Source organism: Lepidochelys olivacea (genome assembly GCF_965140295.1).
Source record: "Lepidochelys olivacea isolate rLepOli2 genome assembly, chromosome: 10".
NCBI classification, from domain to species: Eukaryota; Metazoa; Chordata; order Testudines; family Cheloniidae; genus Lepidochelys; species Lepidochelys olivacea.
In genome coordinates this window covers 79489192-79506483 of record NC_140420.1, presented here as the reverse complement: position 1 = coordinate 79506483, position 17292 = coordinate 79489192, and the positions used below count along the sequence as shown (strand labels likewise).

Here is a 17292-nt window from a genome sequence, read left to right as displayed (position 1 = left end):
ATCTGCATATTAATTTTAGGGCAGCTGAGCAATAGCTTCTTGTTTAAAATTGCCGACAGTGTAATGTCAGTTCTCATTAGAGTTCTTGCAGTAGTTTCAGAAGTAATTATGCTTTTCAAAATTATTTAAAGGAAACAGGAGAATTTTCTGGGGGGAGAGGTGTTTTGTTCACTGAGGCCTACTTACGGCTTTTTGAAAATCTATGGCAAATGCCCTACCTTTTTTTTGTATGCAGGGTATTTGTAGCTGTGTCAGTCCCAGGATATTAGAGACAAAGTGGGTGAGGTAATACCTGTTATTGGATCAACTTCTGTTGGTGAGGGAGACAAGCTTTTGAGCTGCAAAGAGTTCTTCTTCAGTCCCATTGACACTGATGCAGACCTGAAGAAGAGCTCCTTGTGGCTCGAAAGCTTGTTTCTCTCACCAACAGAAGTTGGTCCAATAACCGATATTACCTCACCCACCTTGTCTTGCTCTCTTCTTGAAAAAATTTATTCATTTATTTATTTATTGGGGTAATCTAGCATTGCCTGTGGGCCAGTATGAAGGAAAGAATGCTTATGCCTAGATAGAAAATAAAGACTGTATTAACCTGTACCAATAAATTGTGTCCCTTTAAATATTTTACTATGTACCTGATTTCCTTACAATATTATGAACTCAATCTTATAAGCACTTACTACCAAAGGTTCTACTTACTGTTGAGTAATCCCGTCCACTCACAGCAGTAAAGTGTTTGCAGGATCAGCTACTAATATGTTGCATGAGCATCTCTATTTGGAGGAATAGTCTGTTTTTTGCTTGTGAGGAGCCTAATCTGTTAAAACTGGTAATCTGAGAAAGCAGCAGCCAAATGTGGTGAAAAGCACCCAGGTGCAGAGAGCTAGCACAGGCCTATTTGGGTCACTTCAGTATCATGAAAGCCATCCAGTCCTTGCATTGACCTCAGGAGGCATTGGATGACAATTTCAGGGCTCAGGTGGCCCTGTGCCTGCCCTCTGCACCGGGGGGGAATTACATTTGACATTTTGTAATAATTTTGGAAGAACAAAACACTTACTGTTTTTCAGCATTTTAATCCTGTTTTATTTTGTTTGATGCTTGTTTTATTGCTGCATCGCGTAATTAAGCTTTAAAGGCTGGATCCTGCAACCTGATGTGCATGAGTTGTCTTTACTCACGGGAGCAGTTCGGCTGAGGCTGGCGGGACTTCATGCGCGAGTAAAGAGTACACACGTGAACTAGGCTTGCAGGACTGGCTCCTCAGAACACAAACACAGCATCTTGTAGGAACTTAAATGTTGGAAATTTTGGTTAATTAATTTTTTCTATTGACATTGCCCATTGAAACTCACTGAGCCACTGATGATTTGCCTAAGAGCTCCCATGAGGCTGTGTGGTGTGGATTTGACCGTTTCTTGTTAATGTTTGCTTTTAAAGTGATCACTTGTGTTTTGTTCCCCCGACCCCACCCCACTTGCCCCCCGCCAAGCTGTGAAGAGCACTGCCCTCCAGGCAGTCATGGAGCTCAGTGTGAATTGCGCTGCCCATGCCAGAATGGGGGAGTCTGTCACCATATCACCGGCGAGTGCTCTTGTCCGCCTGGATGGATGGTATGTAACAAGTTACGACTCGCTACACCTGTAGATCTTTGCTTATATTTACTTTGAAAGTACATTATCATTTACTTACTCACCATCGATACCTTGGGCTCCCTCTGTCTGCTCTTGGTATCCACCTGCTGTCTCTTGTCCTATGCTTTGACTGTAAACATGTTGCAGGGGGGCCCGTCTTTTCCGTATGTTCACGTACAGCACTTACCGCAGTGGGGCCCCAAGGCACTGCTGCGGTGCAGTGAACACATAAGAGACTGTGACTAGCCTCAATGCACCTGTACTGGGGAGTGAGGAGGAATAAGGTTCCTCCACCCCCCTATGGATCCTCCCCACGTCATGGCTGAACGTGGGGAGAGCAGTGGCAGCATGCTCTATGCGGCTTCCTGAGCAGCTGGGTCTGGAATGGGCAGAGAGGGGTAAGGAGCGGGCAGAAGCTTGGCTCCCCCCCACTCAAGTGCTGAGCAGCCTCTGTGAGTTACAATTCCTCCTTGCGCCTTCTCTTGGGGTAGTGCAGCTACCTGCAACCCTTACGGAGAATGCTGAGCAAATGCCGAACGCTGTGGTGTTTTCATAACAGGAGAGGGAGAAGGTGGGAGAACAGCCGTGGCTCTGAAAGGCAACACTACAGAGAATAGGCACAGCATCGCGGGGCCACGGAGATAGGGTCAGTGCTACCGTCCTTACTCAGGCATAATTCCCATTGATTTTAATAGGAGTTTTGCCTGCGTGAAACAGTTGGCCCCAAGAGAGCAAATTACCCTCCGCTTTCATTTTGTGTCAAGAAAGCAAGACCAAACATTTTAAAAATCCTTAACTTTATCAATAATGTGATAATTAACTCTCTACGGATTTGTCAAATCTCCCAGGCCTGCACACCGTTCAACTGCGCTTCGTTACCTGGCACTTTGCCAGTATTAGCAATTAGTTTCTTGGCAGTCCTGCCGGAATTGAATGGAAAACAATGCCTGTGATTTTTCGAATTCCTGGTACGCTATAAAGATCATCACACATTACAATTTGATGAGGACCTAATTCCACCTGGGAAGTGCGGGAGTGAGAGAGGACTTTGTATTCCTCTAGCTCTTTAAAATACCTCCACGTGCGCGCTCGGAAGAGGGAGAATTGTACCGCATATCCTGTGTATGGAATGATAAATGTAGAGTTGGGCGCTCAGCTCCTTCCTCTGATACACAAATAAGCATCTTCCATTGCCCAGAATGATGTCCAGGTGCCGCTTCCTTGTTTTTCTAGGTGCACCGTTATGCTATGACAAATAGCCCGGTCCTTAACGGTGTCCTCATTGTCAGCAATCACAAGCTTGCAGGGGAACAGAACTTGTGTTTGGATCCAAACACTGAAATATAGTGATCTAAATGTCTCTGTGGTGTAACTCTATTGAAGTCAGCGGAATTAAACCAGGGATGGATTTGATTCAAGAGATTTTTTTCTCCCCCTCTCCCAGTAATAGGAATCTGCCAACAGACTGAGTGCAAAATCATTGCCGGTGTAAAACAGTGCACCTTCACTGATTTCAGTGGGATTGAACCAGCTTACGCCACAAGGAATTTGGCCCCAAAGAGGTTTAAAAAAGCCTCGTTGCCTGGAAGATAAACTTTGGTTTGCAAGAGAGTTGAATTAGCTTGTCAAAGACACTTTGATCATGGTGCTAGGGCCAGATAAGATATTTTCCTCAAGATTCTGGTGGCAGGTTGTAAGCTATCACAGGAGGATAGAGATGCATGAGCAAACCATCCCTTCACAGACTTTTCAACATAAACCTTTCTCTATGTTAAGAACTCAAGTGGATCTCTCTCATAAGACACTCATTGCCAAAGTGAGTGGTGACACAGTGATGACTCGAAGCTGGTCCAAAAAAACCCAGCAGTGTTCATACAGGGTAAGTCACCCTCATTTGGCATTCAGTGGGTGAGCAAAAGACCGTTCCTCCCTGAGGGGTGCGTAGCTAACAGATGAAGCAGGCAACCCCATTGTTTTCCTCAGGCTGGCAGGCGGTGCTGCCACACTGCAGTTCCCCGATAGTTGATTAGTAAAAAGAAATGAGCATCAGTATGTCATCCAGAGATTTTTTTTTTCCTGCCACTAGTGCTCCTCTAATATTTGTATTTCACATACCAGCGTTTTTGAGAATCTAAATTGTCTTACTGGACTCCTCCTTTTCTGCTGTCTGGGCAGGAGACCTTTTCTCGCGGAGTGGAAATGTCACTAAAGAAAAACAAGAATGTAAAGGAAGACCAGAAAGTTTTAGAAGTCTTTTAAGGTGCGAAGTGGGCCCTAAAGCAGAGCGCTACACCAATGATACTGCTGAGCTGGTGCAGCTATTCGTTCTGTCCCATTTGCGCTGTGCAACTTGAAGCTTAGAATTTTCTCTGCAATACTCAGTGGCCCAGAGGGACTTTCCTGACAACTGTTGTTGGCTGTTTAGTCTCCAGAGAAAAACCTGGAGTTAACAATTGATGTGTTTGAACTGAGCATAACTAAAAATTGAAGTGAGAGATCAAGTATTCTGGGGGAAGAAACTGAAATGATAAGAAGAAGAATTCAGCTTGTAAATGTTGGGATTTTAAATTTAAAGGGACTCTCCAGGGTTTTCATGAAAGGCTGAAAATCCAATGCCTAGAGAAAAAGCAACTAATTCCTTTCTCTTGCTGGAGTTTTAACTCCTGGCACGTGCCGTGGTTTGTGCAGCCAGACACAGGTGGGCAATAAATGGGCAGGAGAGATGGGGCTGCTAAATTGTGTTCATTTTCTTTTATACTATTGATAGTCTTTCTCTGACAACTGGATGTTTACTTGCAGAGGATACTTCAGACTGTCTCTGTGTGTGTGTGTGTACTGGAGTTACACTGCACGTGTGAGAGAGAGAATTCTCCTTGGATTTATACGACTGTAAATTTACTCCAATTTTATAGTTCCTGGGACCTGCCACTACTCCCCCACTGCACTTTCTGTCCTCTCCTGGGCAGCAGACCATGGGAGTTATTAATGACAGCTTTGCTTCCTTAGGAGCTGTGGTAGCTGGGGGACTAGGCACCAAATTGAAAGGGTAAAAGTGGCCTAGAGAGGTAGTCTCTGATTTCCCCTAGGATCTGCCTCCCTTAGAGGCTGTTTCTTCTACCCCTCAAGCTGCTTTGTAAAACCCTTTCCTGTGAAGGGGGAATCCGACAGAAATACAGTGAGTTACAATAACTCAAAGTTTTATGTTGAGTATTTATTTCCCCATGTTTTTTTCACCAGGACAGCATGCAGCCTATTGTATGAAGTATTACACTAGAAGAGTGGCTTCTAATGCTAAAATGTATTGGGCATTTTTCACTCCAGTGGATGTGGGTGTTGGTTGGTGGGTGCTTTCGCCTCCATCTCAGCCATGTGCAGGTTTCTTTTTGTTGTTGTGGTTTTTGTAAAATGAAATAAACGAAGGGGTGGGAATTTTTCTCTACTGCAAAATTGTGATAATGCTGGGAAACTGTATTAAAAGCAGAAGCCCAAGAGTTTGGGGTCTTAAAAAATAAACTTTGCTGATAAGATGCGTAAACCACAAGAAACTTTGGTCTGACATTTGATCTTCCACAAAGGGGCGTTTTATATCCTCTTAGCACACATTAATGCAAAAAATTATGCCTAAAGATTTGTTTGGCTCTTGGGGATAGATCTCAGAGTACTACTTTGTCATTGTTTGTTGATAAAAATCCTGTTCTTTTTGAGACATGAAGTGAAAATGCATTTATCCAGATAAATGGATGCCTGCATTTCCAAATATATAGTATTGCTTATTACTCAAGCCTGGAGAGACATGTTTGTTACAGCGGAATCTGACTGGTCTTGAATTGAGGCCAAAATGTCTGTTTTCTAGCCAGGGAACCACCTATCACCAGGTTGAGAAAGACCTGAGGGATCTGGTTTATGGTTAGAGAGAGCGGGCAGCCTTTCCATTGGAGGTGTGTTGCTGTTACAGAACTTCCTAAGCTTTTGACATTGGGCCCCGGAAGAGGAGCTGAAACCAGGAATATCCTCATTTGTGATGCTCCATTTTTCGTTTTTATGTAAGATTTATTCAATATGTGCTTTGTTCACAACTAGGAGCCCCTGGCACTTGGTTGGGGATATGAGACTTCACAGAGACACCCCCCCCCCGCCCAAAAAAACAAAAGTTCAAGGGAAATCCCCTCAGCTTTTCTGTCAAATGTTGTGTATTCAGGCAGTGACTCCAATACTTAAGGTCTCCCAGCACTTTCCACTGTAATACCCTGCCTCAGTTGCTTATAACTCTGTCCAACTTGAATGGTTTGGGCTGAAATTTTGCATGCTAGGTGTCTGCCTCAGGCTGAGGTTAAGGGAAAACCTGTTGTTTTGCCCATGTTAAAGTCTTACAACCTTTTAGTTGTGGAGCTCTGGTGCTTCCAGGCTGTGGAGCAGGGGGTTGAACTTTGGCAGGGACATCACCCTGGAGTGACAGATGTGCCTTTAACCATCCCTGAGGAAACCCACTCAAATTTGGCGAAGTTGTGAGCCTCTGAAAATCTCAGTTGGCACATGCTCAGTAGTGACTTATTAGCATTTGGCAGCTAGATTGTCCCAAGACGCAATCTACGCTGAGTATGTGCTATCCTAGGGCTACATGGGCGGATCAGGACTTTCACAGCAATTGCTCCTCCTGGCTGCCGGGAGGTTGTCATGGTACTGGGCCCTGGAACTGCGAGCAGGGAGGCTCTCTGTCCTCGGCTTTCAGCTCTTCTGCTGCTACTGCCCTGGCAGCATAGAGAAGGAGGGAGGAGAAGAAGGGGCTGGGAGGAGCAGAGGGATGGGGGACCAGGACATGGAGCCAAGGGGACGGGATTGGCACTGGGATGTGGAGGGCCAAAATGGGCCGTAGGTGGCGTATGAGCTTGCTGGTGGCCTGATGCCCCATGGTGAGTTTCACCCAGTGTGAACAGCCAGTTGTTTGTTGAGTTGTGATGGGAATAACTGACTGTTGTTATTAGGTTTAAAACTTCCAAGTGAAAAGGGGCTGCAGGAGCATATTTTAAATGAACATGTTTTAGTTTATAGGCCGATGGGGTTTGTACATGATGCTCGTCTGTCTGTGCTGGATAATGCTCAGCCAGTCTAAAGGCTGGGAGTAGGTGTGCAGAGATACACTGAAGTGGCAGGCTGAGGGCTGTCCATAAATTACAGAATGCATTAGGGGGTGAGGTGGGTCCTTAATTGTGTGCATTTGTCTCTGGGTATGTCTTCACTACCCGCCGGATTGGCGGGCAGCAATTGATCCAGCAGGGATCGATTTAGTGCATCTAGACTAGACACGATAAATCGATCCCCAAGCGCTCCGGTCGACTCCCGTACTTCAGCTCGGCGAGAGGTGTAGACAGAGTCAATGGAGAGGGGGGCAGCGGCAGCAGTCGACTCACCACGGTAAGTCGATCTAAGTACGTCGACTTCGGCTACGTTATTCACGTAGGCTGAAGTTCCGTATCTTAGATCAATTCCCCTGCTAGTGTAGACCAGGCCTCAGTGTTACAGGAGGAGGGTGGATCTTGAAAATCACCAAAATACGTGGTACATCATTTATGGACAGCACCTTAAGTAGCCATTGCTTATGCAGGTTGATTCAGAGGGATCGTCCCCTGCAGAGGTCAAGGCTGGAGACTGCAGAGAAGGAAGTTGGGGCATGGCTCTATAGCCAGGCAGATGAACATCAGTGGGGAATCCAGTTATATCTCTGTGGATCTTGGTTTGTCCGTGCAGAGAGCTGCCAGGTAGATGTGCCTTACTTCACACGTTGGCATCAGTCTTGTCAGCAGGCCCCTATGTCATCACCCACATGGCAGCAGGGACGGAGCAGGGGTTTTGTTGCAGTTACTTCTCGTGGCCATCGGGCACCTGCGGTAGTGATGGGCCTAGGCAGCCAGGCGGCCTCTTTGCCACCTGTCTGGCAGCTGTCTACGCCCCCTGCTGGTTTGCAGCCAGCATAGTGCCCCGGGTTAGAGGAGGAGGCACCTCTGTCTCAGTGCCTTGCTGAAGGGGAGGTGAGGGGCCAGGGGAAGGGAGTAGGGTGGAACAGGAATCATGGAGCCGCCAGGGGTTGAAAGGCAAGACAGGCTGAAGCCAGGTGTAGCAAGACAGACAAAAAAATATACTAGCCACAAATAAAAGCTCAGAATGTTGCAACTCTTCACTGAAACCCTGCTCTTTCTGCACCTCCCTAGGGTTTTGTATGTGCAGAGCCATGCCCTTCCGGAACCTTTGGAATTAACTGCAGCCAGGATTGTCCATGCCATAACGGAGGACATTGTGATCATGTGACAGGAAAATGCCTGTGTACAGCTGGATATATGGGAGACAGGTAATAAAACCCATTGCTCTTCAATATTAATCTTAAACAATCTTGCTCTCTGGAGAACAGTGTGTTACATTTCTATTGCTGCAATTAGGTGCCTCTTCCTACAGAGGTTCAGGCTTTATAAATATGCCTTTGTTATTATTTTCAGTGGCAGTGCTCACTGTTTACTGTTAGTTTTCTTTTTTTTACTGTACTCTTTTAAAAATTTAATGGATTAAATTAAATTTAGATATTTACAGCGACAAATTTAATAGAAAGCATTACATGTTTACAAGATATGTAAATGAACCATATTTATACAAATTAATATCCTCAAGAGTAAGCAATGCAGCAGTTTAATATGTCCCTCCTTTCCAATCTGGGTTGCTGCAGTCTCTGACACCAGCAAAAAGTGATAAATCCTCAACATTTATAAACTAGAGGAGCAGCCTTAATATGATCAGAAAGGATTATATTGTTTTACAAGGCTGTCTTGGATTAAGCGACTTCATTGAAGTATATTCAGAGGGCCTGTACATCACTTAAGTCCATTTTAAGTGATAGCCCACTGAATTTTATCCCTAGTGTAGTGGTTCTCAAACAGGGGTATGTGGGGGACGCAGAGGTCTTCCAGGAGGTACATCAACTCATCTAGTATTTGCTGGGTTTTACAACAGGCTACATAAAAAGCACTAGCAAAGTTGTCACAAACTAAAATTTCATACAGACAATGACTTGTTTATACTGCTCTGTAGACTATACACTGAAATGTTAGCACAACATTTATATTCCAGTTGATTTATTTTATAGTTCTATGGTAAAAGTGAGAACATCAGCAATGTTTCAGTAATAATGAGCTGTGACACTTGTATTTTTGTGTCTGATTTTGTAAGCAAGCAGTTTTTAAGTGAGGTGTAACTTGGGGGTATGCAAGACAAATCAGATGTCTGAAAGAGGTACAGTAGTCTGGAAAGGTTGAGAGCCCCTGCCCTAGTGCATAAGGAAGTTTAGAGTTTGTTGGAGTGTCTTACTTCCTTTCGTCTTTATTTGTGTAACTGTCAGCTATTCAAAGGACACAAGCAAACCAGCCCTAAATGCTACACTTACATTTAGAAGGCCATTCTGCTGTGTCACAACCATGAGACTTCTGTTGAAATCACGTGTCTTCATATCACCGATGCCAGTATTTGCTTTGGGAAATATGTCAAATGGCAGCTGCAGCTAGGTAAAGCAGATGGAAGTAGAAGTCATTCTAGGGAACATAGCTTTAAGGAAAATCCCCAGTTATTACAGCAGCGCCCTTTACAAAGCTGGTGGTTGGGACCTCCATGGCACAAAGCCAGTGCCCCTTTAGTTTGGGGGAGCCTTTAAATGTCATGGCTAATCTTAGCTTTAACTTTCTTTTAATTATGGAGATAGCTTTCCAATGAAAAGTGATCGCCAGGGCTGAGTGTCTATCATGGTGATTGTGCCTGAAATCAGAAGCTCTTTGCATACTTAGCCTCAGCTACGAAGGACTGGTTTTGGGGCCTGTGCAGCCAATGGCTCTAGGGCCCCTGGTTTGCTAGTTGCAAGCCCTGGGTCTGTAGGAGACTCAACATTGCTAGAGCAGTCATGAGCTCCCAGCCAGCAGCCGACCTCTGGGCCAGTTCCTTCACTCTGTTCCCAGTATGGCCCCCAGCCACAAGGGGGGATGGTGCAGCAAAGGAGCCGGCTCCACTCCAGGGAGCTGGCATGAAGGGGTGAGAAATAAAGGGAACTGCTCCCCAACATGCACAGAGCGCATGCAGAAACAGTCCCTTGTGGATTTGGAAGAGGAGACAGCAAGCAGCGGGCAAAGGAAGAAGGGATCGAGTTTGCCCATGCTCTTGGCAGCAGCTCATAGAGCCAGGGAACGGAAAGGGGGGAGCCTAGCAATGCGGGGAGGGACAGCGGAGGGTGCACAGGTTGAGCTTTAGAGGGCTAGCAGTGTAGTATGGGATGGAGAGTGGGAGAAAAGTTGCAGGCCTCATGGGCGAAAAAGGAAATAGAAGGTCTTTGAAGTGTGTGTGTGTGTGTGTGTGTGTGTAAATAAGAAGGATGTGGCCCCTGGAAGGAGGTGGGATCTCAGAGGAAAGAGAGAGAGGAAATAATAGGGGCCAACTGGAAGTGTAACAATGGAAAATGGGCAAGCAAGGGGGATAGAAAGGTGTGAATATGGGCCCCAATCCAATCAAAGCTTCTAAATAAGTAGGGCCTGATGGAACTGCTCAGATGCTTACATGATTTGCTGGACTGGGGGCTGTGAGGAGCAAAATAGACACGGAGGACAGAAGAAGGGGGGTCACAGGAAGTGAGAGTATCCCAAAGGGAAGCAGAGAATAGGAGAAGAATAAGAGGAAAGGAGATTCATCTGTTTTCAAAGCCAATATGCATAGACTTTCACACTCAACTTCTCTAGCAGCAAGAGTGGCTGGGAGCAGCCTGGCGATTCCCACCCCCTATTTAAGACTCCTCAGTTTAGATGAACCCTGCAAAGTTTTTGGGAAGCCCAAAAGAATTATCTTATCGGTGGGTAAAATCCTGTCCCCACTGAAGTCATTGAAGAGTTTTGCGATTGACTTCAGGGAGGACATTGTTTCATCTGTAAACGTTTGTTCTTAAGATGGGTACACTTTTTACCTCTTCTTAACTACAGCTAGTTAATGGTAAATCTCCCATTGACTTTAATGGCAGCAGGAGCAGGCTCAATATTTAACAAACCTAAATTATTTTACCTATTAATGCTGTGATTTCACTCAGCTGGGGCAATAGGACAAACAAGTCAGATTCATTTTCGGGCTATAGTCCATTTTGCTTTCCAGGTCTCATATATTATCATAATGCTACAATATACATTGCAGCCGCAGCAGGGGAATATTGTTTCCAAACAAAACAGTATTTTCTTTGACATTCTTTTAAAATCAGGAGAATATTTCTGTTAATATTAGATATTGTAAAATCATTTTTACTAGATTTTGATTATCTGCCGATGTCTCTTTTTAATTGTTTGTAAATAGCAATATACTGTTTGGAGTCCTGTAAGATACATAATGACATACAGTTAGATACATATTTTGTGGACTTAACAAAGACAAAAAAGTCTGTAGAAGTGTAATTTTCACTTTTTGTTCACTCCCTGCTTTCTGGGAAGTGGGACCTCACTACTTACCTACAGCAAATTGACAAGCACTATTGATAGTCCCAGATAGCTTTGTGCTGAACTAAAATGACTTAAGTGCCCATGTAAATGTCTGTATTGTAAATTATTTGAATGGAATAATAACAAAAGCACATCTGGATGCTGGAAATAAAAGTATGAAAATTCTGTGGCTGACAACAGCAACAAAGTGAATCTAGCAGTTTAGCTGGGTTTTCCGTCTCGCCATTGAGCCGATAGATTGAATCTTAATAGGATAAATACTACATTTGTTATGAAAGAATAAGTAAACCTCTTCTCTTGCTTTGTTTGTATAAATATTTCATAGCTATGAAAACAGTGATCTCCACAGTTTTTAAGTGTATTTCAGATAACGTTGTTTGTTGTACAAAAATGTAATCCTTGTAAAGAAAACAGAGGCATCATTCTTCCTCAGAACCATTCCGAGCACTCATATTGGAAAATAATGTAGGTGCTTGTAATATTTTCTTCTGTTAAACAGGCTGTCTTATGTTTAATATTTTGTGAAATTGCTTCCATTAATTCTACAGGTGACAGCCATATTCTCCCAGCCCAAATAATTGTAGAACATATTAAAGTTCAGTAGAAATTATAATGCGAGTCTCCCCAGATAGGCAGAAAGCAATGTAAATTAAACAAGAAACACAACTAGGGCTTAGCAGCTCATTTTGTAATTTAATTGAGCAATGTATCTGGTTGTTAATGGTGTTATGGACACATTAGATTGATATGTTGCTAAGGAAGGATGTTTCAGTAGAAAGCTAATTCCTGCTGTGATTATCCTTATGTTCCAGAGGAATTGTTATTAGTATTCTTCTTATAAAATTCATTAGCAGTAGCTGCTTGATCTCCAAATAAATAAGTTGGTTAAATTGTTAGTAGAAAATGGCTAATTATGTAAATGGATTAAGTCGTCAATATTTCATTTCCAGATGCTTTTTTCCCTTCTATGTAATGCTTCATCTTCTATAAATATAGGATGATATAGTGCACCATCGACTGTGCATTCATCTTGTTGAGTACAGTAGACTCCTGCTCACTAGTAGAGCTGCATGTGGCAACGGAAACATAAGACATCTTAATGTATTCATTGCATTTCATTTGTTTTAAGTGTTTCAGTCCTATTCCCATGATTCCATGTTGGCTATTACTCCGCAGTTGGACTGCACTGAGGACAGCAAAGCTAGCAGCCAATAGTTAGCTCAGGGTGACTCTTAGAGCTCATTCGCTGCCATTTTTTCCACATGTTCCTCTAACTTTGGCTCCCAAGTCTGAACTTGAACAATGCAACAACAGCCGTGGTGAAACAGGCTGCAATTAAATCACTAGCTGGGCTTTTTTACTTACTTTATTTGTTTTTAGTTAAACTGCAACCGTGATTTCTCTTCTTATGTATTGAGTGTGTTCATTTCAATTTGCTAGGCTTGCGTTGTACCTTAATCTTTTACATATTAACTCTCACATGCCAGCTGTGAAGTGACCTGCAAAAAGACATTTAACACTCACCTCTCTTCACTGTATTTACAGTATACATTTTAATCAATGCCTGGGGTTAAATTAATACTGATAGGCTATTTCTAATATCTGGTATCCCTGAGATAAGGGAATTGGGTTTTTAAACGAATAAAGCATAGCTGTGCTTCATGATGAATCTTGTAAACTGAGGTACTAATACCTTGTAAAATTTGGAAACCATCAAGCTTCACCAAGCATAGAAAGAGTTCCATTTTCTAGGACTTTTATTGGCCTTTTCAACTAGGAAATGGGATCTCTTGGATTGCTTTGCACAGCACTGTGAAACAGACTGTTCAGAATGTATTGGCCCAACATTTCATAAATCATCCAGTAGGGAAATATTTGAAGTATAACAGGAAAGGGTGCTCAGATAAACAAATCTGTATATACTGTTTATGGGGTTCTGTTTTTGTGTGTATCAGGTATTACAAATGTTGGTAATTCTGGAAAAGAAGTTACACTGAGGGTGAAAACTGTCTGTCTGAGGTTTTGTGCTAGTAACCATCGCTGTAATGATAAATGAAAATAGGTTTTTAGGTTCAAACTACTGTAGCTAGACAGTACGTATTGTGACAGGATCAGGCCAGATGGCTACAGGAGAGTGATAGAAGGCAGATATATTAGCCCCAGGTTAAGTAGGTCCCTTTTCCCTGGGTAAGGTAACAGGGAAGGTTCCAGAACAATCAGGAACTTTCTGGAAACAATTAAGGCAGGCAGGCTGATTAGAACACCTGCAGCCAATCAAGAAGCTGCTAGAATCAACTAAGGCAGGCTAATCAGGGCACCTGGGTTTAAAAAGGAGCTCACTTCAGTTTGTGGTGCGTGCGAGGAGCTGGGAGCAAGAAGTGCAAGAGACTGAGAGTGAGAAGGCGTACTATTGGAAGACTGAGAAGTACAAGCATTATCAGACATCAGGAGGAATGTCCTGTGGTGAGAATAAAGAAGGTGTTGGGAGGAGGCCATGGGGAAGTAGCTCAGGGAGTTGTAACTGTCACGCAGCTGTTACAGGAGCCACTGTAGGCAGCTGCATTCCACAGGGCCCTGGCCTGGAACCCGGAGATTCCCCCCATCCCTCCATTCCCCCAACTCCCTACTTGATACAGGAGGAGTTGAACTGGACAGTGGGTTTCACCAGAGGGGAAGGTCTCTGGCCTGTTCCCCGATCCACTAGATGGATCAGCAGAGCCTGCGGGGATTGTTCTTCTTCCTTTCTCCATGCTGGCCAGCGAAGAGGCTAACTGAGTGAACGGCAGATTTGAGCCACGAAAGTGGCCAAACTGAGGGCTGCCATGAACCTCTGACGCAAGCAAATCCACCAATAAGCGCAGGACCCACCAAGGCAGGTGAGGAACTTTGTCACAATATGCAACCAGACAAGGGGCCAGATTCACTTTTGATATAAAACAGGTGTAAAAGCAGCATAAAAGGAAAATAAAATCATTCTTTGTTGTAGCACATTATGCTTAATTGATCATGCTTATTTTTCAGCCCTGATTAGCATTCCGAGTGTGTGGTACACATTTAAGGAAGTGTGTAGTGCTTTGAAAATGAGAAGAAAGCAAATATAGATGACTTTCTTTCAAGAAAGTAGCTAATTGTGTATCAAATTGTTCATGCTTTCTGAATGTAATTATTGAAGAAGTGATAGCGCAGTCACTTTGTTAACACTTGTGTAAATACTGTGAAATTTAACTGGACAGAGATTAAATACACTTTAGGTTAGCAGCAATTTACATGCTCAAGATAACACATCACCTCAATGATTTCATTTGTTCAGTACATTACTTAAATAAATGAGGTATGATTTTATGCTTAATATATCAGCCACAATATTCCCTTGGAAAAGTCATAAATGGACTAGCCTCTATTTAACATTTGGATTTCATCAGATCTCACATATTTCTTTGCAGGTGTCAAGAGGAGTGTCCTATTGGGACATATGGCTTTCAGTGCACTCAAAAATGTGACTGTCAAAATGGTGCAAAGTGTTACCACGTAAACGGAGCATGTATGTGCGACCCTGGGTTTAAAGGGATTCGTTGCCAAGAAAGAATGTGTCCAGAAGGGCTTTATGGCCTAAAATGCCACAAGAAATGTCCTTGTAATATTACCAACACTCTCAGGTATGTACGTCATACTTTCGACTAGGAGCGGGACTAATAGATACAAGTAAGAAAGCATTGAGGAAAAATCTGTATTTGACTCCATCCCTTTCTCCCAGCAGTTTTCCTTAGGGCCCAATCCAACTCCTGTGAATTATTTCTTTGATTTGAGTGACTACAGGAAATCTTAAGTCCCAGTTCAGCACAAGACTTAAGCCCTGGCCTAACTTTAGGAAGATGAGTAGTCCCACTGAAGTCCTGAACATTCTGACTTATGTCTCAGTCCTATAACCCTTACTCATATACTTGTGAGGATTACTTGCACAAGTAAAGGCTGTAATATGAGGCCCTTTATGGATATGCCTACCCATTTTATAGACATTGCAAACCATCTACATCATAGGCTGCAATTCCCACCATCTCTCGCAGATGAAAGGATGCCAACAACATGTTTTATTCATCACCTAGAGCATCAGAAGGATAAAAGCTTTGCAAAGATTGGATGGATAACACCATGATACTGAACTCTTCATTTTTAAATTTTCAGTAAAAATATTTTGTATTTTTAAAAAAAAGTCAGAAGTTCAAAAAACAGAGAGATTTTACTAACTTCCATCTCACAGACTCTGTTTATGACGTGGAATTTCTTATTGAGTCTACGCACTCCAAATAGAGTTGCAAAATGAAACCTAATTTGCTTCATCTTATGTCTCATGGCAAATTACCTTGTTGAAAACACTTGAGGCAGATGTATAAATAGACGTAAATCAATATCCCCCAGTCACTCTCCAGCATTCTAATGAAGTCAACATTGTCAAAATAGACTTCTCTCCCCTTCTCGTATGTGCCTATTTTTGCTCTTCGTTTAGTACGTGTATATGTAAAATATTCAAGAAAATAATTATCAGGGAAGGGTACTTGAAATGGAATAAACCTCACTGAAAAGGTCAGATCTTAATTTTTTATTCCTTTTTGCTTCGTTTAAGACCCAGTCCTGCGAGGTTCGGACCACTAAATTCATGCGAGATGCTGTGTGCCTGTCGTTCCCAATTGATTTCAGTGGAAGTTACTGAACACCTAGCAGGAAGTGCTCAGAATAGGGCTCTTCATCTGCCAGACTAATGCCATTGTATGTTGACACTTTTCTACCAGGCAACAATAGAACAGGATAATGTAGGAGCTTGGACTGTTAAATGAAAGGGATTTTTTTACTCTCCCTCCTGCTCTGATCCTGATTTCACATCCCTTACTGTTAAACGTTCACAGCCAGGCCAGGGTTTTGTAGGTTTCATAAAGAGATAGGGATAATTGATGCTCAAGCAAACATGCCCTTGATAGGGACATTCTTCAATTTTAAACCAGACTGATAGTGACCTGACTGCTGCTGCTGACCGACCTATCTTGCAGTCTGCTAAGACGCAAATACTTACTCCTTAATTATACATGCAAGCAGCACATGTGGAATAGCTCAATTGTGAATGTTAAGACTTTGCGACACTGAGATTTGGCACTTTTACTGTAGCAGCTATGGGTTACTTAAAACCTCCATCACTCTGAGCAGAGCAGCAATTACAGGTGCGCTCCCCAGTGAAATAGTTGCTTGCACTGTGTAGTTTGCCCCTAAGGAGACTCTGCACCTGCTAAGACCAGGCTCACAGGTATTTTATATAACATAATGGAAGCTACTGCCATGAATAAGAGTGCTAGGCGTGTATAGCTGAGAGTTAGACACCACGGGTTAAGGCTGGATCCTGATTCAGAGGAAGGCTGAGTGTAGTCATGAGACAGAACAGCCAGCAGAGGTGCAGGTCCACTTGATTGCTGTTGGCTCAGTTGCCGGCTGGAGTGGTCAGGGCTATCTCACTTGCGAGGAAGATGTGGGCAGCGGGTATCGTAGTCCACGGGAGGCTAAGCCTCCCCTAATCCAGGCCGTGCCTGCACCCCAACCCCCTGCCCTCGCTTGTCCTCTCCCTTGAAGCTGGCAGGGGCTCAGTTCCAGCCCGCGGCCTGGAGCTAAGGGCTCAGGCCAGCGTCCAGGGGCGGCTTGGGCCTGTGGACGGACTGGCTGGCAGCACAGTGCTCGGGACAGTGCTTGGGCCGGTCATCTGGCCAGCAGCCGAGGGGTTGGGCCAGCGCGGCTGCAGGGGTGGGGGCGGCTCAGGCAGAAGGGGCGGGGCAGGGGGCTAGCCTCGCCGAATGGGGAGTTCACCCACCTCCCATGGAGGAAGATGAAGGACTCAGCTAGGAGTGTAAGAAAGATGAGCACACTCTGAGGGAGTAGAAAGAAGATCCTTTTGGGGTGGCTGGTTGGGCTGGCTGGAAGAACCTGCATTGTGTGGTGACAGGCTAGGATGAACAGTGTGTCAAGGAGGGCTAGGGCACATGTTTTTAGAGAGACTCTAAATGTTGGTCGATCAAGGCCCCTCTTAGCTTTGATCCCCTGTAATAGTTAGTTACTTTCTATAGCTGATCTGCTCTTGGTTGCTGCCCAGCCAGTGCTTCCGATGCCTTTCCTTCCATCCT

General features: G+C 43.9%; 1 protein-coding gene across 1 annotated transcript in view; it reads left to right on the top strand.

The window, feature by feature from the left end:
• MEGF11 (multiple EGF like domains 11) overlaps nt 1-17292 on the top strand; it is a 382058-nt gene that overhangs the window by 247222 nt on the left and 117544 nt on the right. Inside the window, exons 9-11 of the mRNA XM_084641366.1 lie at nt 1493-1613; nt 7841-7977; nt 14578-14790. Coding sequence (XP_084497492.1) covers nt 1493-1613; nt 7841-7977; nt 14578-14790 — 471 coding nt within the window. The remainder of the gene's footprint in view (nt 1-1492; nt 1614-7840; nt 7978-14577; nt 14791-17292) is intronic.